Genomic DNA, 24,498 nt, shown 5'->3' with positions numbered 1-24,498 from the left:
AGGAGGCTCGTGTAAACGATAAATCACGATAAGTACATTTGCACTGGCCGTTATAACAAGAGGAAAGGTAAAAAAAAAAAGAAATTAAACAAAAAGGAAAACTTAAAAATAAAAAAAAATTAAATAAATAAAAAGTGGGAATGAGACAGGAATGGAAAGGTGATCCTTTGGGCGAAAAGGAGTCCTGTATATAACGGTGTTTATTCATCTTAAAAACCAACAAGATGCATTTACTCCCTGGGGCCACTATTCAACATCCGCCTGTGTGTGCATTACGATCGCTTAAGTCTCGACTCGACTATCGAGTGATCAATCGCCACAGCTTTCGAAGAAATAGCCTTTATTCAAGTTTTATTTCAACTAACGAGCCAGATGAAATAGTTTGTAATTCTTAAATCAAAAATTGATGATTAAACCCCACCACCTAATAATTTTCTATATTTATATACATTCATATGTTTATTATTTTATTTCAACCCCCGCAATGATGAAAGCATTAAATTGATAATTTTTAAACCGGTCTATATTCAAAAGATATCAAAATGAATTTCGTTATCCATTTAATTGACTATCACACTTGAATATTTACAAAGTGAATTTTCAAGTTTAGCTTTTAGTTGTCATTTAAATTCCCACCAAAAAAAAAAGTTAAATATTTTTTTTTATTTCTTGAATTTAATAAAAATTATTTACTTGTTTATTTTTAAAATGTTTGTTTTTTTTTCTTTATTTTGTTAAACCTGTCATCAAGTTTAATTATTCTTTTTTTTTCAATAGAAATTTTATAGAAAAATTGTATTTATTTGCACTCGTTTATTGAGCATATAAAAGAAAGGTAAATGAATAAAATTTTGAAATTGAATATGTGAAAAAAGAAGATGAGAAAGATGATGAAAAAAAATAAAAAGGTTTAATAAAAAAAAATAGTATAATAATAATGTTGTGGTAAGTAAAAAAAAGAGAGAGAGATAGGCCTGTTTGGACCCTGCAGGAGACTCATAATTGCTGACCCTGAAGATCAGTTCTGGCCCCCATGGGGTCTATCTTTGTTTGTTTTATTTCTCGGTTATACAAACGTGAGATCTACGACCGATATATGATAATCATTTTCCCCTTTCCCCTTTACCTAGAACCTGGGACACACTGTGGTTTTAACAACATCTTGACTCCCAATCGGACCCACCTACACGACTGAATTACAAACATCATTTTAAATTTTTTGATAAACGATCCCTAACATGTCCAAAAAATAAAAAAAACCCATAAAAATAAAATAATCAATTTGTTTAGATTTTATAAAATATTTTAAGTAGCAATTGCTACCAATTTTATAATCTTTCAAGAATTTTTTTTTTCTTTTTAAATTCAATTTTGTCATTTTAAAATAATTCATCATCAGTTGTTAAAATATTATTACAAGTTATTTGTTTTTCACTTACCTCACTGTCGATTTTCTTGAATTCTGGATCATCCTCATCAACTTCAAAATATAATTCTGTTGATGTTATTGAAATAATTCCATTTGCCACAACACCTGGGGCAATTAATTTACCACGAGTACTGATGTTAACTGGTCCTTAATAAAAAAAAATAAAAAATAATGATAAATATAAAAAAGAAAATGAAATAAAATGTTGCTTAAAATAATTATTTACCTGTCAAGTCATTGTCAAGATCACGATCATCAGAGAGTAATTCACTGTCATCCATAAGATCAGTCGATTGTATTTGTTGTTGATGTGATCTTGATGCAGCTAAATGTGCATGAAATTCTTCACGTGCTTGTAATATTGCATCTTCAGGTGCTCCATGTTCAAGTGCAGCTTTTAGCGTTGCTTCAGGATGACTTGTTCCCATCGGATTATGTACAAAACGTTTACGTCGTCTTGCATCATCCTCCCATGCATCCAATTTCCAAAATTCAGTTAACCTGTCAAGTTCATCAATGCTATTATTTAAAAATCCTTTTTTTTAAAAAAAGTTTTAACATGTAAGAAATTTGATTATTTAATCATTTTTAAACTCACTTGGCAGCCATTGGATCCATATATCCCCAAGCACCATGTTTGTTTGATAATATATTACGAATTTTTTCCATTAATCTACTTGCAATTACAGTGTCACGTCTTCTTGCTGCTGTTATCAAATGATCACACATTCTCTCCTCTTCTCGACGATCCAACAATGTCTGTGCACATTGTGACTATAACAAATTATAATTTTTATTAATATTAATTTATCTTCTTCAAGCTGAAGTTGTATAATTTAAATAAATTAATATTACCTCAAAATCAGCGTGTTTAAGAACATCATCAGCTCGCATACGATTAAGAATAAATTCAGCTTCATTTGCAACTCTAACAATATGATCTTTCATAGCGTGAGACAATAATCTAAAAATAAAATAACATTAATTTCCGTTTATTTTATAAATAATAATTCTATAGATATTATCATTTTGATAAGAAAAAAAAAAAAAAAAAAATTAATATTCTTACCTTCCTTCGTTGATAAGTTCTATAAATGCAAGTCCTGCGTGTTTTTGTAATGAATTCTGCCACTCTTGTGAGCATAAAAGCATCACAAGCTCAACAACTGAGTTGCTATTTTTAAAAGTCGTTAATCCTGATGAAAAAAAAATATAAAAAAACATTATTCATTTTTTTTTTTTCTTTTAAATCTTATTTTCTATGTTTTTATATTTTTTTTAACAAAAAGTTTATTGATAGATTTACGAAGATCGATTGATAACGACATGACAAGTACAGAATATAAAAATATACATCTTTTTTACATATATATACATGGAATAATTTTAAATAAGTTTAAAAAAATTGAAAAAATTCATAAAACAAACCTTTTCCTTCCATGAGAAGTTCTTGACCATGTGATCCAACAAGTGTTTTTGATAAAAATGGTGCAAAATCAACCATTATTTCACGTAATAATGGACAAACAGAACCAAGTGCTGTTTCTAGTTTTTGTGTTAATGATGCTTCTCTTGATGGTGTTGGTGTTGGTAAATGTTCAACAAGACCTTTTATTGGTAAATCATCTGGTCTTGGTGATGCTGAATTATTAACAACAATACCATCAGGTACACGAACAACAGATATTTCACCAGATGGTTTTTCACCACGTTCTGAATGATCATTAACATTTCCTTCAATATCAGCATCACGTGTATGTGCTTTATTACGCATATTACGTGTATCATTTGTCATTGAAATATCACCATCTTCATTTAAATTAACATCTGTCCATGCTTCTTCTGATGAATTGTGTTTATTTTCATTATCAGTTGTTATATTACTACGATGCATTGCCTCTTCACTAGAATCATTACTCTGAGAAAATAAAAATTTAATAATCAATAATTATATTAATTATAAACTCACTTATCAATTGGTGATTTTGAAAGACAATTAAATTTTAATTAAAGCTACACCTATTATTAATTGAAATTTCTAATTAAAATATTTATTTTTATTTTTTTATATATTTATTCTAAACTGACTAATATTTTTTTTAAATATCAAATACATAATAAAAATATAAATGAACAAATACTTAACTAAAAAAAAATTATAATGAATATATTACTCGACGACAAAACGATATAAATTTGACATGCATAAAAATAATGTAGTTACACTACTGATAGGCAATCTTCTAGTTCAATAATATAATAATAAGTATTGTTTAGAAAAATAAAAAAAGAAGAGATATTAGAAACGAAAGCCTTCCGTGATTTCAAAGCGGTGACAGCAAGAATAATATATTTTTTTTATCATAAAAAATCACGATTATTTTTAAATTATATTGTTAAAAGTAACATTTATATCAAAATATTTCAATATCAAAGTGATGACAGTTTAGTAGATTTTTTTCTTTTTATTATTATTATTATTTATATTTTTTTTGTGTTATTTTTATTTCCCGTTTGTTTGTTTTTTTTTTTGCTGATCATTTATTTTTTTTTACCTGATTGTTTCTTGGCACTTGATCAGGCTTCGTCGAAGTACCGAGATTTGGCTCAGACGAGTTGTAATCCTCGAGGATTGTCCGCGTTTGAGGTACACCACTGTGACCTCCCTTCAGAACCAGTAGTTAGTACGCATAGCATTGCAAGCAGAGAGAAAGGGGTTAACGTTGAAAGTACCGAAAAATATAAATACATGCTTTTTTATAGATATTAAAAATTGTATGATTGTTTTTTTTAATCAATTTAATTTAGCGATTTTAAATTGTAGAATCAAATATGGTTTAATTATTCTTTATAGAAAATTTAAATAATATTTGAGTGATATTTTTAGTAAGGCCGTTGTTTTTTTTCTAAATTTTAAAATACAATATTTCTAGAGATTAGAAAATAGTTACTAATAGTGTTTGATAATTTTTTTTTTTTTTAAGAATGCAATACATTGATTATCATTATTGATAAGCAAATATACATGCAAATTGCAAAAGTCATTAGTCACGACTCATTACTATAATTTAGAATAAAAAAATATTAGAATTTTAACAATTTATTTAATTTATTATTTACGATTATAATTGTGCTTCGATATTCGTGCAATTAACATGCCAATTAGTGCCAATCTACCTGATTTTATTCAGTTTTTTTTTACTTTTTTTTTAATTTTAATTTTAATAATTTTTGTATCAAATTTTTTTTTCAAATATGACAATAGTTAAATGTTAAAAAAAATTTAATTAGTATTTTTTTTATATCGAGATTTTATATTAATCTCATGTTTGAATTTAATTGCTTTTTTCATTACCTTGGTTGATGGTGGCCCTGAAGAAGTTATGTCATTATCAGCAAGAATTGATGAATTATTTTCATCAACAATTATAACTTCATATTCTCCATCATCTTGTGATCCAGATTGACTGATCATTCCTCCAGTTTCTGAAAAATACATCACAATAAAAATATAAAAACCACAATAATAAAAGTCAATATATTTTTTAAACAAATTATAATGAATTTCGTGTGTCATTCAAAAGCTGGTTAATCTAATACATGCATGATAATATTGATGAAAAAAAAAATAACAAATATATCTGCAATCAGCACTGTATTTTCATGCTGCAAATAAAAATAATATTATTTAAATTATAATAAATAAATCAATAACTTGATGTTTGCTGAAAAGAAAAAGAAAAACAACGTAAAACGAAATTATTAAATAATAATACAAAAAACATAATGAAAAATAATAAAAATTAAATATACAAAATTTGATTTGATCGAGTAAGCAAATCATCCATCAAAAGCATTTCAAAAAAAGAAACCCTAAAGTGAAAATAATTGAATAAATAAATCATTCATAAATTTTTATAAAAAATTATAATTCATTTTTCACTTTAAAGTTTTTTTAATTATTTTTCTTTCAAATAAAATAAAATAAAAAAAGATTACAAGAGACAAGGTGTATGGTGCTAACAGGAATATGCAACATAAAATTCATTCCGTGATTGACAAACGTTTTTTGTACGTTATTTTGTTTTGAACAATATTTTTTTTTCATTTTGTTAAATGAAAAAAAAAAATTACCTTGCATACCAACACCGGAGTTTCTATGATAAATATTTCGGGGTTGATCATTATGTTTTTGAAGCGCGTGATGGTGATTGTTGTTATTGTGATGATGATAATGATGGTGACGATGATAGTTGTAATTATTTGGGTGATGATTGTAATGATTATTACTGTGATGATTTGGGAGATAATAGCTGGATTGGGTCTGGCGATTTGTGTGTCTGACTGCTGGTTGTTGCGGGTGCTGGTGGTGGTGCTGGCTCATGTGATTGTTGGCATTGACATTGGCGTTGGGGTGTGAACCCGGAAGGAACTGAGGATAGACGTGGTGTGACCACTGTGGAAACAGTGGACGACCTCCTCCACCACCATTCCCATCTCCTGAGGAATCACACAGTTTTTTTTTTTTTTTTTTCTTCTCTTTTTCTCATTTTAACCCAACATAATTTATTTACAAAGTGATTTATGAATATTATAATGAAATGATTAGCAGTGATACAAATTATCATATAAAAAAATAAATTGAGGATCAATAATGTCAGTATTAATGATTTTAACTATTTTTTTTTTTTAATCCTCTTAATTTTTTAAGTAAAGCTCTAATTAATTGTGATTTTTTATTGTATTTTTTTCTGTTATAAAATTAATTACAATGAGCTTTACTGTGCAGTGATACTCAAATCAGCTTTCTATTATAAAATTAGAATTATTAATTTCACTAGAGTCATTAAATATTATGCATTCATTCGAAATTAACATCAAAACTCTCACTGTCAGATACATACGTTGTAATTATTTATAATTATTATACACCAATGCAATCACAAATGCTTCCTTTTTTTTTTTTCTTTTCTTCTACAATGTCCTTTCAATTGTCTTAATATTTCAATGTTAAACTTCAACTATGCAGCTACTAATGCAACGATGAATAATTTATTTTTAATTTAATTCAACTATTTATATTTTAAATTCACATTTAAACTAATTATATCGTTAAATAAATAAAAACTAATTTGCATGATTTAAAAATTAAAAACCTAAAAAACATTTAGAAAAAATATAATTTACATGTAAAAAAAAATAAAGAAAAAAAATTTTTTGATGAATTTTGTTTTTTTAGTGCTTGCAATGGTGAAACAATTCTGACATAATCGTGCATCTGTATAATTATCCAAGTCATGCATTGATGACATGGTTTTTCATTAAAAATAATGATAGTGTAAAAAAAAAAAATCTAAATGAAATAAAAATACATATCTGACACATGAGAGTTTTGATGAAATAAAAAATATAATTATTAATTAATTTCGCGAGAAAAAAATTGAGTTAAAAATAATTTTAAAAAAATAATAATGATTATTTTAAAAATATAATTTAAATGCTGAAAATTAAGAAAAGAAAAATGATAGAGAAATAAAAAAAAAACAATTATTTTAAGACTTTTCATAATTATTTTCATTTGTTATTGATGTTGTGTTGATGATGCTATTTAAATTATCTTCATGGTGATTTAAAAAAATACTTTGATATTTAAAATTAAAAAATATTATTATTTGGTTATTACCTGGAGGACTACCTGATCGATTATTGGCACCATTTGTTTTAATTGATTGAATTGGACTTGGTGGTCGTTGTGATACTGGTGGTTCCAGAATATCACGATATTTTGATACCATAAGTACAGAGATGAAGTAAACTATAGCCAGAGACAGAAACTGTGCCTGTTTGGTTTCTTCCTGTAATTTTATAATACAATTTATTAATTTATAATAATTAAAATAATTATATTTGTATAAATAAATGAATAAATAAATCAACTTACAACATCTCTGTAAATAACAGCTCGCAATCGATTGACATCCATGTCTTGCAACAGCTTATCAGGATTTTTAACTGGACTTAATTGATCAGTCAAATTATCCATAATATTCTACAAATATAATCAATAATTAAGCACTCAATTTATTAATGTAAAATAGTAAAATTCTTTTTATTTCATCTCATTTGTTTGGTTGAATTTTAATTCATAATTTATACTAGCTAAATTTTTATATCTGTATTTTATTTTCTAAACAAAATTAACGTACCTTTGGCGGTGTTTGTGCTCCTGGAATAAGGGATTGTATGTGCTGTGATTTATTACTAGTACCAATTTGTCTGCCTAACATGCTGTATGATCTGCCACGTTCTTTACACTCTAAGCAGTTTCTAACAGCACAAGTACAAACCTAAACAAGCATTTTATATTTTGTCAATAATTGTGAAATTTTTAATATTACGTGAATCATATTATTTATCTTTATCTAAATTTAAAAATTGTATTATTATTATTTAAAAATTTATATTGATTTTTCTAACTATATAAAAAAGACATAATACTTTTTTTTTTCTTTTATTTTTAAAAAGTAATTTTGGTTTTTAAAATTGTGCCAATGTTGGGATAATTTACATGCATCTAAATTATTTTTTATTTATCCACGTTGTGAAATAAATGAGAATTAATTATTATTTTTTTTTTTCACAAATAAATTAATGACTATGTCAATTAAAAAAATAAAAAAATGATAAATTAAATTAAATTAAATATAACAAACCAGGCGTAAACATTGTCGTAGTATTCCACCACTCGACATATTTTTTTCAGCTTCAAGTTCACCAAAATTAAGTGAACTTGCAAAAATAAGTACATCAGCCATATTGACTAGCCTCTGAAGAAAAGAAACAGCAACTTCTATTGGCATACCCTGAGTTGGTTCAATCACATCCAATTCGCTCTATAAAAAAAAATTGTAAATAAAATAATAAAATTAAAAAACAATTATCATGCTATTGAAAAATCATCAATAAAAATATCTAAATCTATTAAATTAATAAATACATTGGCCTAAATCTAAATAAGGAAAAATAATTAAAGAATTATCATACATTTGGTGATGTTGCTGATGCAAGTAATGGCAATAAACCACCACAGGCAATAATAAGATTGTCAGCAAGTTGTGATATGAGATGTACTGTATTCACAACAAATATTGCATTTTCACTGCTGTTAACAAAATCCAGTACTGATTTTGTCGAGTGACTGAAAAATAAATAAATAAATATTAATTTTCTTTGAAGAATAATTTTAAATAAAGTTGAATTACCTTCTCCAAACTTGAATGTCAGTTTCAAGTGAAAATAGCACATCAGATAAAAGTCTTTGATGTATATAAGACCACTTGAACTCAGGTATTCTGAAGGGTGGTCTACTTGGTCCTGGACTGAACATTGGTCTGCTTGATGTATTTCCTTGCTTTGCTCTTTTTGAATCTAAAATTAATTTTCACATCAATTAACAAACAAGTTATATATAATCAATCAATAATAAATAAATAATTAAAAATACCAAAATGATTTGGATCCACTTGAGTGGATGTTGAGGCACTCCTTGGTCTTTTTTGGGGTGATGAATTTTTTCTAAGTGGTACTGGTAATGATGGTGTATCACCATCACCATTAATATCATCAATATTATCAGTTGATACATTTGGTAAACTTGATCTTCTATGAATATCAACATGTTCATTTATTGTTATTGTATCATTTATTAATGAATCATCATTGATATCAATAACATTTGAACTATTATTTTGAGGCACACCATCGGATAATATTTTATTTGCATCACAAACTGTTGATATTGTTGGTATTTGGGTCATATTATTTGGCACTTGAATATTATTATTATCAATAGTATTTTCAATATTGTTACAATTTGATAAACTATCATTAATTTCTACATTATCATCATCATTATTATTAACTGTAACATTATCACATATTATTGTTGAAATATTGGACGGTTCTTCAGTTGTATCTTTTTTTATTATTTCATTATTAATAATTTCATTGCTATCATTTATAATGTCAATTTCATTATTTAATTTTTCAATATTGCCATTTGTTAAATTACAATTTTCCAATGTTTTATTATCATCAATAATTATTATTGAAGGTGATTCATCAACACAAGTAGAATTTACTTTGTTCGTACTACTAGTTGAGCAATTTGTATCTTCAATTATTTTTATTTCTTTTTTATCAGTATCAGTATTTATTTCAATATTATTAATTTCATTTAATTTTTCATTTGACACTGTTTTTTCATTATTTTTTTCTATTATTATTTCAGAATTTTCAATACTTGAATTTTCTTTTTCATTTTTTATTTCAACTATTTTATTTTCAGCTATCACGTTAGAAGTTTCTTCTTTATCTTCTTTTTCTTCTTCTTTGTTTGATTTATTTTCTTCATTTATTTCTAATGAATTTTCAACAGCTTGCTGATTGTCAATAATTTTTTCACATGATTTATCATTTTCAATTGGTATTTCAACATTTTCTACATGATTATCTTCACTTTTAATATCGGTTTTAATGTCATTTATATCTACATCAAGTGTTGGTACAGCAGTCTCTTTATTTTCAATTTTATTTTCATCACATTTTTCAGTAGTAATTTCAGTATTTAATTTATGCTCAGGAGATAAATTTGGAGATGATTTTATTCTTTGATCTTGTTGATCATTTGTTTCTTCAACTTCGTTGGTTTTCTCTTTGGGTACTTCTGATATTTCAAGATTCTCAATTTTACTGTCGTCATTACTATTTTCAATAGGTGATTTGTCATCAGATGTCTTCTCTTGTTCAATTTCATTTACTTCAATTTTACACTCTGCTACATTTTCAATTATCACATCGTTTGATTGAACTAAATCTTTTTCTTTTTCATCAGTAATTTCATCCTTTTTATTTTCATCAACAGAGCTAACTAAAATTTTCTCATTTTCATCTAAAATTTTTTCTTTTTCTTCTACAATTTTTTCTTTTTCATCTACAATTTTTTCTGTGTCATTTAAAGTTTCTTCTTTTTCATTTGAAATTTTTTCTGTTACATCAGTAATTTTTTCTTTTTCATCTAAAATTTCTTTTTTTTCATCTACAATTGTTTCTTTTTCATCTACAATTTTTTCTGTTACATCTTTAATTATTTCTTTTTCATCTAAAGTGTTTTCAGTTACATTTTTTACCTCATTTTCAATTAAATTTGTTGATTCAGATTTTTTGTTTTCTTCATCAACAATGTCAATACTTTCTTTACCACTTAAATCATTTTCTAAACTAACATTTTCATTATTTTCATCTTTATTTACTGTTTCATTAGTCAATAGTTCAACTTTTTGAACTTCACTGTATCCCTCACTTGAGTTTTCAGTTGAAGTTACTTCACTAGTTTCTTGTGTTGTTGTTGGTAATGAAATTGCTTCACTATTTACTTGTTCAAGTATCGTTGGTGTATCTATATGATTCTCAACAATTGTTTCTGGTTCTTCAATTTTTTCACTTAATCTTGAATCTAATGATATTACTTCACTTGATTGTATTGGATTATCAGTTGGTGATTTAACAGCAATTGATGGACTACCATCACTCTCAGTTGTATTATCAATTGAATTTAAATCACAACTACAAGATTCTTCAAGTCTATCATTTCCTTCAATTGTTTCAAATTCTTTATTATAATTTCTTTCAATTGATTGTACATCCTCTGATTGTTGTACACTCCATGATGATGGTCTAGTAAAACCATTATTAATTGAATGTTGTTGTTGATCCCATCCAGATATTGTACTAATTGGTCTTTGTTGTCTAACTTCTGGATCAGTTATATTATCTGATCTTTGACGTTCATAATGTTCATACATTTGTGCAAATTGTAATTTAAATTCTTCATATGATACTTTTGAATGTACAATTGCTAATGTATCAACCCATACACGCCAACCACCATATTCATGTTTAATAGCATGATGTAATAACATACGAAATAATGAATAAATCATATCAGATATTTTTTGTTGTTCAGTATTTTTAGGATGTATATATGCCATTGCAATAAGCCATTCTTGCCATACAGACATTTGTAATACAGTACGACGATTTTCACGATTATTATTACAAAGTAATGTCATATCAGATAAAAATAATTTTTTAACTTCAAGTAATTGTTCAGTTTGTTTTGATTGTCTTATTAATGTTGCAACAACTTTTAATATCATTGGATTTTCAAGACGATAATGTGATTCTGGTTCTGGATGTCTTGTATAAAGTATATGCTGACTAATATGTTCAGTCATTATTTCATAAAGTGCATTATATGTTGGTAATAATAATGTTTCTTCATTAAGTAATATACGTTCAGATAATAATGTATATAAATTATGTGGACTCATAACATCATATTTACGTTTATGTGTACTTCTACTTAAAAAAAAACCAAGTAATTTTAATGCTTGTAAACGTATTAGTTGACTTTCAGCAGCAAGAAGTTTAAATATTGTTCGTACACCTTGTTTTGAATCAAATGCTGGTACCATTGATGATGGATGTTCTGACATTAATGATATTAACATTTGTAAAACATCATGTAAATTTTCATCCTCATGCATTGTTGTTAAATAATTTAATATACTTTGTAGTTCATCATCTTTTACACCATTACCAATCATTATTAATTGTTTTAAAAATAATAATATATATGAACGAATTGTTAGAATATCTTTTTGTTGTGGTCTAGGTCCATCTGTATATAAAAAAATAGAAAAATTATTAATTTAATTGGTTTAATTTATTCATTGATTTATTATTTATTATATACTGACCTATTCCTTTTGGTGTTATTCCACTTTTAGCTCGTGGATTTGCAACCCAATAATAATATTTGAGTGTATGAACTGTTTGTAGAACAGTTGAAACACGTCTAACATTTGAATATATTTGTGTATCACTGAGAAATTCAGTTGCCAAATATGAATAGAGACGTGTTTGTACTGGAGCTGGTGTGTATATCCACAATGCAGGATTAAAGAGAATATGATCCAAAAGCTGCCATGTTTGAAATGAAATATAAAAAAACTATATCACGATTGATCTAACTGCTCTATGGATACATCAATCTAGCCGACTTGTTTTCATGACTTTTCTCGTTATTTAATGGATTATTTTTTGCTTTTAATTAAAAATTTATTTACGTTTTGATTCAAAAACAACATTTAGATGGATAAATAGATAAATAACAATTAAATTATTCCAGGCAATGAGATAAAAAAATAAGGATATCCTTTTTTTTTTTTTTGTACATTCCAATGTAAATTTAAAAAATTTAGAGTTTACATTGTAGTAAATTTTTATTTTAGAGAGGAATAAAAATAAATACTGTGTTTTCAAGCAAGAAGCCAAATAGTTTTATTATTAAAAGAAATAACAGAGGGAAAAAAAAGGACATTCAAAAAAAAAACAAAAAATATTGACTTCAATAGAAAAGAATTCAATAAAAAGAAAAAATAATACGAGAAAATTCGAAAAAGTCGGTAGATTTCATGCATTCCATTGTCGTAAAAATACACAGTAACATTCATGCTGAGTATTTATTTATTATATATCTAGTTTTATTATTTTTTATATATTTTAAAACTTTTTAAAAGAAAAATTTTGACGTTGGCATGATAATTCAAAAGTTGGAAAATATCCAATCGTTTTAAAAACTTAGTCAATTTCTCAGAGTAAGTCAATAAATTTATAAAATAAAAGTTAAGATTAAATTTTTCATTCATGCCAGAGCCATGCTGATTTTCTTGACGTAGAAATAAATTTTTAAAAGAATAAAATAAACAGAAAAAAAATTAAAATAAATTATATACTTTTAAAAATAAATAAAAACTACTTAAAAAAAAAAAAAAGTTATTAAACAAAATGAAAAAAAAAAAGAATAATATAAAATAAAAAAAAACTTTACCTGTTTTAATAACAAATCACTATTTGCACTGAGACAAGTTACAAGATGTTTTGTAAGTTCTAAAAATGATACAAGAACTTCAGTAGTGAGATGTTCTCTACTCGCACGTTGTAACATAAAACTGATGACTAGAAATCCTCGATTTTGTACCATATGTTGTTGTACGGTTTGTGAAGTTACAACGAGGTCACATATAAATCCCAAAAGTTTTGAACTGTAAAAAAGAAAGAAACATTACAAAAAAATAATAAATAAAAAGTTAAAATAATAAAAAAAAAAGTTTTAAAATGATTATTACCAGAGTGTTGGATCTCTTTTGATGTCATTTGGTGCTATACAATCATAAGGCATGTCTAATTGTGAAAATAATGGAAATAAAACCTGAATACCACCGATGGAATTTAATGTACTATGTATGGAATGTGTAATAACAGCTTTAACCTCCTGAAATATGAAAATAAAATAATTCCATCAATAATATGAAAAATTAAAAATACCAATATTTTGTTGGATTGATAATAAATTATTAATAATAAAAAATCGAAAATATATTGTTGTTATTTTTACCTGTAACATGAGTGCATGAGGTGTGTGTACAAAGTATGAAACATTTCCTTTTGGTGCACTTTGTAAACACAATTGAGAATCCGTTGCAACTGGGTTGTACATAAACACAATTGCGTTTGAAAGTTTTCCATCATATAGCACCTTAATTAACAAAATCAATTAATTATTACATTGGTAATTTGTACTTGTTATATTAGCAGAAATGTCGACATCAATAGCAAATATTTTACTCGTGCAAATATCAATTAAATAATCATAAAAAAAACAAATATTTATTTTTATTTTTTTCCAGCAAAACACACAAATATTTAAAACTATTTTAAATAAATAAATAATGCAAAGTTTAGAGGCTAATTATAATGTATAAAAATAGTCTCAACAACAAAATCTCATAAGCTTGTAACTATTCAAAAATATTCATTGAAAATGTAAATTACTCGTGAATTTTAATGCACAATGAATACAACTAAATCTAAATATAATTAACTATTTCATTCAATCATGATAATGTTACACATAGAAGCAAAAATAAAATGTTAAATTAAATACATTTATATTCTCAACAATGAGAATAAAATGAGCTTAATATTTTTACATCCATCAGTATTTCCAAAATGATATATTTATCATGAAAAATATCTCAAAATAACTTCAATTTCTAGAACACTTTTATGTGGTTTTAGTTTGTGTATCTCTATCGATATTGGCTAGTGCAACAATGGTGAATAATTTCAGCACATAAAAATTCAAAATCAGTACGAGATTGAAGCAATTCCCCAATGAAAATAAGAAAATTGAATAACAAAAGAAATAAGTTATTAACTTTATTCTATTTCTTTTAGTTTACCTCTTTTATGAGTGTCAATTCTCGTATTAATACTAAATGTTAAACTTAAATAAAATTAAAAATAAACAAACAAAACAATAATGCTTACAGATTGCATACTTTGGTCGACCATGCTTTGGTGCTCCTGTTCTTCACTCACCCTTTTATGATTATCTGGTAAATTTAAATAACACTCGTTGTCAAATCGAAATTGGCTCTGAAAAAAATAACAAAATTTTAATTAAATTACTAATTTAATTAAAAATAATAGTATTAAATATACAAAAAAAATGATTACTTTGTATCCTGGACCCAATCGATGCATTGCACAAATTTGATGTGTTGTTAATGCCTCACTGAACAAATAAATTGCACTCATTTGACCACAAAATACTCTCTCTTCATCTAATTCTGGTGTTGCACCAATGTAACATTTATCAAATGGCTGAAAATTAAAATTTATAATATATTTAATACTTTTTTAATGTAAATAATATTTAAATGTATACAATTTATGTTTAATAGCTGTGTTAACTTACGTCATTTGTTGAAACAAACCATGCCATTTCGGTGTTTGATGCTAGCTGACCATTAACTAAACATTTTATTTCGCTTTTAGTCCATCTATTGTAAATATAAACTATGGCAATCATGTACCACTGTAATAAAAAAACAAACAAGTGAAAATAATGTTATTAATATAATTTAGATAAATTAAATATTATTAAATTATTTTTTAAATATTACCTTTCGTGGCTGAAATTCATATTTGACACAGTGCTGGAAGCCCTTGCCTTTGACTTTCATTGATGTAAGTACCAGACAATTACCAACGAAATGTGCCGAGTAACCAACTCCTTTACTCGTTTTAAAACTAAACGTATAAATAAGATAATAATTAAAATTGTAATTCGTTTTAAATAATTAATTAAATGTGTGATTTTTTTATTTTTTGAAGATTAAAAGTTGAAGGGGTTTTTAATGACACATTCAAGTAGAAGAAAAGTCAATAAACTTGAGATATATATTTTAGAGTGTACTTGTAAAAAGTATGCTTACCAATAAAGGTACGGCTTTTCTCGTTCAATGTTGACGGAATTGATAGGATCAAGACGAAACCAAGTTGTAAATGTGTAGCCACTTTCATGAGGCCATCTTGCCATTGGCGGTAATACAATTGCCTTAAAAAACATTTATAAAATTAATTCTATTATTTTTTTTAAATGTAAAATTTAATTATTTAAAGATAGTTATTTAAACAACAATAGTTAAAATTAAAATTATAGATTATCAATTATTAATAAATTTCAAAATTTAACTTTAAAACTTGGAATTAAATTTTCTTAACTATTGAATAATTTTCTCTTCGCATATTAAACTACATGAATTTTCAAAAAGTTGATGAGTAGATTTAAGATTGTTACCACAAGTTTAACAAGAAGTTGATTATGTCAAATATAAAATTGGCCATTTGACAAAGTCTACAAGATTTTAAAAGCACTCTCTTTTCACTTTTTTCTATTATAAAAAGTAAAATTTTAATAATAAAAAAAAAAAGAAAAAGACCAAACAATAGAGTTTTGAAAATCATACAATTGCAAAAAACTTTATTTAATTATTATATATTTTTTTTTTAAGTGCACTTGTGAGTTAATAATACTGTGAAGAGTTTAAACTTACAGATCCTTTTCTACCAGGAAAACTGAAAAATACATCTGGTCCATTTCGCTGGGGCATTTGACGTAATACGTTCAACAATTTTGCTGAATGTCTAGGCTAAAAAATAAAAAAGAAAAACAGTAAGTATTATTCTAGTTTTTTAAAAAATATAATTACGATAAAATTATATTATTTACCCATTTTCCTTTGATAGCTTTCATTGCACCAAATAGTAATTTTAATTCTTTAACTGTTATACTGTAGCTTGCAAGCACGCCCAACATATCGATCAATAAATCTATGAAATAAAAAAATATCACGTGTTAAAAATAAAATAATCAGTTAAATATATATTTATTTAGCTATTAAATACTTTATTAATCATAATGATAACAATAGAATAAAAAATATATATTAATTTTATTTACCTGCAACAACTGTTTCTGCTCGTGACAGACGCAAAAGTACGTGTTCAATGAGACTGACATCTGTACATGCCTGAAGATTTCTCACGCTTTTCTTCAGTATTGCAATAAAAACACTCCATATTTCAGCCTGAAACAAGTTATAAAAAAAAAAATTATTTTCATTATTATTATTGTATTCATTTTTTTCAAATTTTTAAAGTAGAATTTTATGATATAAATATTTGCATGATGAATTTATGACGAACTTTGCATATTGTATTTCTGATGAAAATGAAATTTTGTGAAAAATTTCAAGAATGTGAGTACAAATTGATCTGAAATAATTTGAATGCTTATACATTAATTTTCTACATAACAACTATTTTCATAAAATTACTTGGTCGTATGATTTTCAATAAAATATTAATATATATTTAAATTGGTTTAGCATATAAAGCAATATTTTGGTTAAATTATTTTTTATTTTTATGATGTTTATTTAAGTATATTACGATGTATTAATTAATTATTATTTTGCCATTTTAATTGTTTGTATGAGAGGAGGAAATTTGGTAAATGAACAATATAATTTGATGATAGACCAGACAAACCACAAATGCTGTAATGTATTACCACAATTGTGCTGACTTGGTGTATCAGCACATTGGCAATAAAATTTTAAATGTTGCAACATCATTTCCTCACATACAGCTATACTATTTGTTGTTTTTTTTCAATCAATAGCTTTTTTTTTTTACATCGTAATGAGTAAAAATAAATTGGATATTTTATTTTAAATAAATATAATTAAAAAAAAAATAATTTATAATGAGAAAAAAAAATTGCAGAAATAAAAATCAATAAATAATGACATTTAATTTATTATTTTTAATGAAAATATATTTTTTTTTATGAAAAAAAAAATGATGAGCTGAGAGAGCTTTTTTTATGATTTGCATTAAAAATATTTACAGCTACAGTATTATTATTTTTTATATTAATAAAAAATAAAAATACACATACAGTAAATGAAGAATGTTATTAAATTTATTTTTAATATCATTTTGTATTTTTTCATTAAAAAGGTATATTAGATTTTAAATAAATGAAAAATTTTCTTACTATTCAAAGTTAATAAAATTTATATACTAAAAAATAATGGGTTATTAATAATATGCAAATTTCATATTAAAATAGTTTAATTTTTGAATACAGCAATGTAACTTTTCAACTAATTAATGAATTCAAAAACTTGAAATAATTTTCATTTCTTGACAGTTGAGTTGGCTTTTCACGAAAGATAGACAAAACTTTAGTAGCATGTTATTGTTGTCATAGATAATTATTTTTTTTCTATTTTTAAAATTTATTTTATAACAAACGTAAATGTTAAATAAATTATTAACTTATTATTATTGTATTAATTAAATTGGTAAGTTTATAATAATTAACTTTAGAATATGTTTTTTTTTTGTTTGAATTATTAATTTAAAAAATCAAAAAAAAATATATTTAAATAAAGATGAAGTTAACTACAAGAACTGTGTAATAATCAAAACAATAATAATTTTCTTAATGTGAATAATCAAGTTATCAAGTAACCAACATAAAATATTCACATCGTTGAATTTCTGTTGTTTCAAAGTTAACAATTTCAACTCTTTGGTATAATATATGAAATACAAAACCATTTTAAACAAGGTATTTCACGATAAACCAACGTAACTTTTTCTTTCTCTCTCGTTCTCTCATTGTCTCTCCCTCTTTTTCTCTCTGTACTATATACTGATTCACCTTTGCGATATAATTTTCACATGAATTGTTATCACTGTTTGTTTTCCAGGTTTGTCTTGTTATCATGTTTATATAACTCTATTGTTTTCGCATATCGATATTTTAATAATGAAAAATTTCCAATTATTTTCATTATTTATACAGTCATTTAATTATATTTGTATTTTATTTGTATTAAAATTAATATATAAAGTTAGTTCTATTTCCAATTATATTTTTATCATTTCCATAAAAAACTTTTTTTTTTAATTAAGTTATTCTTTGTATATAATATTATGTATATGATTATTAATACTATTTTCTTTATCATAATTGTAATTTTTATTACGTAAATCTTTATTATTTCGATTACTATATTTATTTCAAGTTTATAATCAATATTATAATTATTGTGATTTCATTTGATCAAATTATATTTTATCATTTTAGTCATTTGAATCAAATATTGATATTACATATAAAGTCAATTGTATTATTATCTTTGATAAATTAATTAACAATTAGTAATATTTTCTATTTATGTTTCATTTATATAAATATTTATATATACAATATTCAAATCTATATATTATTTCAATTAAGTAATTTGATAAATATATGACGTTATAAATAGTAATAATATAATAACTATTCAATATTAATTTAATACATATAACAATACTATTGTATATAGTTATATTAATTGATTTGATCTAGAAATAAATTAATTAATTGCTTAATTAGTAACTTGTTTATATTAATATATTAGTTATCATTAAAATTGAAATAAATAATACTATTATAATATATTAAAATTAATCTATTTTTCGACTGTAATAATTATCTTTGTTTGATTGTTCTAAAAATAAAAGGTTGAAAATTGATTTTGAATATATTATTTTCATGTAAAATTATTATTAACTAATTGTTTTGTTTTTTGTGAGTTAAATAGTAATAAATATAAGCTAAAAATATATACAACATTGTAAACCATGAAGTTATATTATTATTCAAATTAATTAACTTGCTTATTCAAAAGCTCCACCGAAAGCTATTATTTATTGTAAATTATACCATCAAATAATAATTTACGTTTATAAAATTTATTCATAAATGTTCACGTTATATTATATAACTGTTATTATTTATTTCATATAATGACTTCAATTATCATTTTTACTGACAATTATATTTAATGAATAGTATAAAACTTTTTTATTGACATACATAAAACGTTTATTCACTTTTTTTTATAACCCTAAAGAGCATGTATTATACGATATATCAAATGAAATAATTTATAACATGATCAAAGTGTTCTTGTTTAAATATTCAATAAATATATTTTAATATCATTTAAATAGTATTAAATTACCTTTATTTAATATTGTACAATCGTTTATAAATAGCTGATAGATTCATAAGAATAAAAAAAAAAAATTTATTAGTCCCTTTGATAGAATACATGTTGTCTATTAACTTAAAATCTGATCAAACAAAATTGCATCACATATTTCTTTCTCTATTTCCGATTTGAATGGTATACTCAAAAGCTTTTAACCGAAATTGCTTCAAAAAGAAAAAAAACAATCTATTGAGTTTGGAAAAAAAAAATAACAATAATAGTTCTTTGTAGTTAACGACATTTTTCTACTCGTAACTTGACCTAAAAATGATTTTTATCGACCCTCGAAATAGAGCTTTTTTTTCATGACAGTCATTTAAAGCACTTTAATAAAAAAATCATAAAAATAAAAAAAAAGTATTAACAACACTGGATATGTGAAATGCTCGGCAAATATAGCTATTTAAATAGAAAAAAAAAATATAACAGAGAAATTTAATTATCATTGAATTTAAGACTCTAACAAATATGAAATTATATGTTGGCGACAGTTTGATATAAAAAATATTAACAGACTATTTTTTTAATTTCTCGCTACATTAAATATTTATTATTTTTTTTTTCATAATTTTAATAATGTTTTAATGGAAATATCAAGTCAAAATATCAAGTTACCAAGGCATTTTATGTAATACTTATTTATTTATTTATTTTTATAAATTTTATACTTGATTTATTTATTTTTTAAAATCAACAAGAATTAAATTTATCTGGATTTTTTATTTTTTTCTTCAAGTGTAAATAAATAAATATCTTTGAAAAAGAAATTTTTATTTATTCAAGTGTAAGATTTAAAAATATTTTATGATGGCTTAGTGGGGAATAAAAATATCGTATTTCTTTATTTATTATTTTTTTTTTAATCGATAAGAAAAGTCGTAAAGAAATTTTCATTTTATCGAATATATTTTTTTTTTTTTGTAATTTTTCAACTGTAGATACATTGAGCTTTCAATAAATGTAAATATATCAATGATATGGTGAAATATATATTTAAAATTTAAAAGCATGTCTGACATATCAAAGGATTTTCTACTTAAATATTTTAACAATTTATTTTTAATATTTTATACTTTTAAGATTATTTCTTTGTCGACACTTTTTTAAACTTTATTTTCATCCAAGAAGCTTTTCATATTACTTTGAAAAAATCATGTTTATTGCAAGATGAAATAGATTTTTTATTTATTCATTTTTACATTATCTACTCAAGCATTTAAATTTATTTCCAATAATTTTATTTATTTTATATGAATTTTTTTTAGACAATTAAAATCAGCCAATAATATTTATTCAAAATAAATAAAAAGTATTAATAACAATAATAAAATAATTTTTTTTTTTATTTTATTCAATAGAAAATTAAATCGATATTAAATTTAATCATGCATCTGCTCGATAGAAACGAGACAGTTCGTGGTAATTTCATTAAACTGACTTGACTATTTTCACTTTAGTCTGTCGTAAATTTAATTAGTGATTCACGTGATAGGTGTCATTAACTTTCAACAAAAATATCTTCTAAATAAATAACATTAACAATAAAAAAAACCATTGTTGAAATATATTAAATTAATTTATCAATTATAAAACATACGCCAAGTAAATGATCAAATTAAATTTCCAAGATGAAAATGATCATTCCATATTAAACGATGTGAATAATATTGTAGTTTGATTGAATCGATAAATTTTAAACGTCTCAAATTTATTCAATATATTAAAAAAAAAAAATTATAATTTCGAATTTATCGAAGAAATGTTGTATAGATATAAATATATTAAATTTATATATAAAGTACATAGCAGAGACTAAATTGAGTATGAAAAAAATAAAATCAATATAATATCTGAGAATACATATAGATATATTCAAGTCATTCACGAAATACTACAAATGAACATAGAGCATTGAACAACAATGTGAATTTCATTCTTGAAATTCCAGAATTTCATGAGTTTCATATTAATAACACTGTGAATATGAATTTTATAATCAATTTCAATAAAACTTTAATCTCTTATTAGTAAAAATAATAATAAACTTTTCGTACATAATGACAAAGCCAGATAATCTATAAATATTTTTTCTTTCTCTTTTATTCCATCAATCAGTAAGAATTCTTGATTAATGTACAGTCAAAATCAGGCAAAAGCAGTAAATGGAATTTTGTTCTGCTTTCGACATCTTGGATTACATTCAATGGGATAACCACAATGCTGAATTTCTGAATATTTAAAAGCCATCGACTCAACAATGCGACAGATTGAAAATTTATATTTATTGTTTAATTAATTTTTTTTATAATATTTAAATTATTAAATTAAAATTACGTTTTTCTTAAATAATTATAATATTTTTATTTATCTTTTGAATAAAGGATTTAAAAATTAAAAAATTATTCAACTATGTAGATAGAGAGTTTGCTTAATATGCATTATCAGCTGTTTTAGTTTTGTGCAGATAAGTTTGTTTGTTTTTGTTGGAGATTATTAAATAATAACAAAACTTTAAATTTCAAAATTTTAAACACACTAACGATGGGGTTTTCAAATTATCATTTGAATATTATTTATAAAATAAAAGAGAAGAAACAAATTTATTTTTATTGAATTTTTATTGGAGCCTCGAGATGAGTTTCAAAGATTTTCTGTGATACATGTTGAATAGCTGGATTTAGATTTGAATATATTGTTTAAATTGAAAACTTTGGTATAGAATTTTCAAGCATTCACCACTCTTCTTGCTGAGATTGGATTCGACTTTAAACCAAATAATTTTCCAACTAACCACGTGAATCGAATTGACTTCCCAAAGTGCTTTGCTAATTTTTTTTTATTTTTTATTTTTATACAAAATTTCATGGGGATTTTAAGTTGAAGCTTTCGAGTTGATGAGACGATTCAAAATTTGATTGAACAGTTAATTGGATGAAGGGAAAATAAAAGCTGTCTATGAAATTTTTTTTTCTTTTGAAGTTGTCATTATTGTTATTGTACAAAAATTCATAATATATTTTATAATTAATTTTTGTAAATTATTCTGGACGGAAAATATTATCAATCATCTTAAATTGTCATGTCATTTAGCTTTTATATTCACTCTGTCAATAACTCATATAAACATTTTTATTTTTCGATTTCTCTTGTCTATACAAGTTTTATTTTTCAAGATAAGCTCTTCAATCATTTTGACTGTCAAAGCTATACATTTTCTTTTTTTTTTCGCTGGGCTTATAATTGATTTTTATAAATAAATTTCTTCATGTTTACATCTGTTAACACATTTTTTTATTTCGCCCCTATTAAAATATAATCCTACAAAAAAAATAGGGAGACTTTTTATTGTAAATATTTCTTATGCATTAATTCATCTTTTTTTTTGACAGCAAAAATACGTAATAACACTGTTATATATTTGCATACATACATTTATATTGAAAGAAACGAGTTTTTTTTTTCTTTTTTCTTTATCCCACTGATAGAAAAAGTTTTTAATATTTTTATTTTATATCCACCTACTGTTACAATATTTATTAAAACGACAAATTTCAAAATTACATAAAATCCAATATTTCAAATAAAAACATGTAAATTTAAAAAGTAAATTAAATATTGAAGAACACGAGAAGAAAAAATAACAAATAAAAAACAAACTTTACCAACTCGTCTCCTGTTTTTTTTATATATATTTTTTCCCCAATTCACTTAATTCAAATAAACCTTACATCAACAAAGCTTTCAGAATTTATTTTGATGTTTTAATAATCAAATATAAAAAGTTTTTTCAAATTTTTATAAATAATAATAAATAAGAAAAAATTAATTTTTCTACCTGTGTATTTTGTTGCAAAAAATAATTAAAATAAAATCAATTTCAACAGAATAAATAAATTTTAATTTTAAGTTTTGTTTGTTGAAATAAAAATAACAAGTTGAATGAATATTGTCAAAGTTAAATTGTAAATTATTGCACTGCCATGGTAACCAATCAAAGTTGGTCGAAAATCTTGGTTGTCGAATGTCGTTATATATAATATGAAAGTGAGAAGAGCATTTTAGAATATTGCCTTGAGGAGGCAAGTTCGAGATGCAATCGAGTGGAAGGCTATCATACGCAGTTGTGCTTCTATCACGCAGTATCATCAGGTATCAAAATTTATATCATGATGAAGATGATGATGTTGATGATGATATAATGATAGTAATATATATGTATACACAAACTTTCTCATTTCCTGCTCCTTTCCAATAAATCGAGTTCCAACACATCTAATATACAATATCAAAATCAATATCTGATGACGATATTGTAACCGCTATTGGTTATCAACCTATTTAATCAATGACACGTATAACAATTTGTCTCCAATTGCAACACGACAAATAATACATTTCAATTTTCGTCTCTCCTTTTTTTAATTTTATTATATAACAAAAAAATAAATAAATAACTTTTATATTGATTCTATTTATTTT

General features: G+C 24.1%; 1 protein-coding gene across 16 annotated transcripts in view; it reads right to left on the bottom strand.

Annotated features, from left to right (window-relative positions):
* LOC122855551 (neurobeachin) overlaps positions 1 to 24,498 on the bottom strand; it is a 149,138-nt gene that overhangs the window by 37,727 nt on the left and 86,913 nt on the right. For 2 of the 16 annotated variants that reach the window (XM_044157006.1, XM_044157003.1), the window contains exons 3-30: positions 16,863 to 16,989; positions 16,632 to 16,732; positions 16,456 to 16,551; positions 15,835 to 15,956; positions 15,523 to 15,649; positions 15,315 to 15,434; positions 15,074 to 15,220; positions 14,885 to 14,992; positions 13,950 to 14,090; positions 13,681 to 13,826; positions 13,383 to 13,596; positions 12,250 to 12,502; positions 8,934 to 12,170; positions 8,692 to 8,857; positions 8,474 to 8,627; positions 8,143 to 8,322; positions 7,636 to 7,776; positions 7,371 to 7,478; positions 7,113 to 7,284; positions 5,564 to 5,929; positions 4,785 to 4,915; positions 3,985 to 4,095; positions 2,858 to 3,347; positions 2,499 to 2,625; positions 2,285 to 2,393; positions 2,028 to 2,203; positions 1,656 to 1,948; positions 1,440 to 1,576 (exon numbers count right to left, since the gene is read on the bottom strand). In XM_044157006.1, the coding sequence (XP_044012941.1) occupies positions 1,440 to 1,576; positions 1,656 to 1,948; positions 2,028 to 2,203; positions 2,285 to 2,393; positions 2,499 to 2,625; positions 2,858 to 3,347; positions 3,985 to 4,095; positions 4,785 to 4,915; positions 5,564 to 5,929; positions 7,113 to 7,284; positions 7,371 to 7,478; positions 7,636 to 7,776; positions 8,143 to 8,322; positions 8,474 to 8,627; positions 8,692 to 8,857; positions 8,934 to 12,170; positions 12,250 to 12,502; positions 13,383 to 13,596; positions 13,681 to 13,826; positions 13,950 to 14,090; positions 14,885 to 14,992; positions 15,074 to 15,220; positions 15,315 to 15,434; positions 15,523 to 15,649; positions 15,835 to 15,956; positions 16,456 to 16,551; positions 16,632 to 16,732; positions 16,863 to 16,989 (7,800 nt within the window). The remainder of the gene's footprint in view (positions 1 to 1,439; positions 1,577 to 1,655; positions 1,949 to 2,027; positions 2,204 to 2,284; positions 2,394 to 2,498; positions 2,626 to 2,857; positions 3,348 to 3,984; positions 4,096 to 4,784; positions 4,916 to 5,563; positions 5,930 to 7,112; positions 7,285 to 7,370; positions 7,479 to 7,635; positions 7,777 to 8,142; positions 8,323 to 8,473; positions 8,628 to 8,691; positions 8,858 to 8,933; positions 12,171 to 12,249; positions 12,503 to 13,382; positions 13,597 to 13,680; positions 13,827 to 13,949; positions 14,091 to 14,884; positions 14,993 to 15,073; positions 15,221 to 15,314; positions 15,435 to 15,522; positions 15,650 to 15,834; positions 15,957 to 16,455; positions 16,552 to 16,631; positions 16,733 to 16,862; positions 16,990 to 24,498) is intronic. The other 14 variants (XM_044157009.1, XM_044157005.1, XM_044157011.1 and 11 more) reach the window with 10 other exon arrangements.

This window comes from Aphidius gifuensis, linkage group LG4, assembly GCF_014905175.1.
Source record: "Aphidius gifuensis isolate YNYX2018 linkage group LG4, ASM1490517v1, whole genome shotgun sequence".
In the NCBI taxonomy this organism is placed as follows: Eukaryota; Metazoa; Arthropoda; class Insecta; order Hymenoptera; family Braconidae; genus Aphidius; species Aphidius gifuensis.
This window is presented reverse-complemented; position numbering and strand designations above follow the sequence as displayed.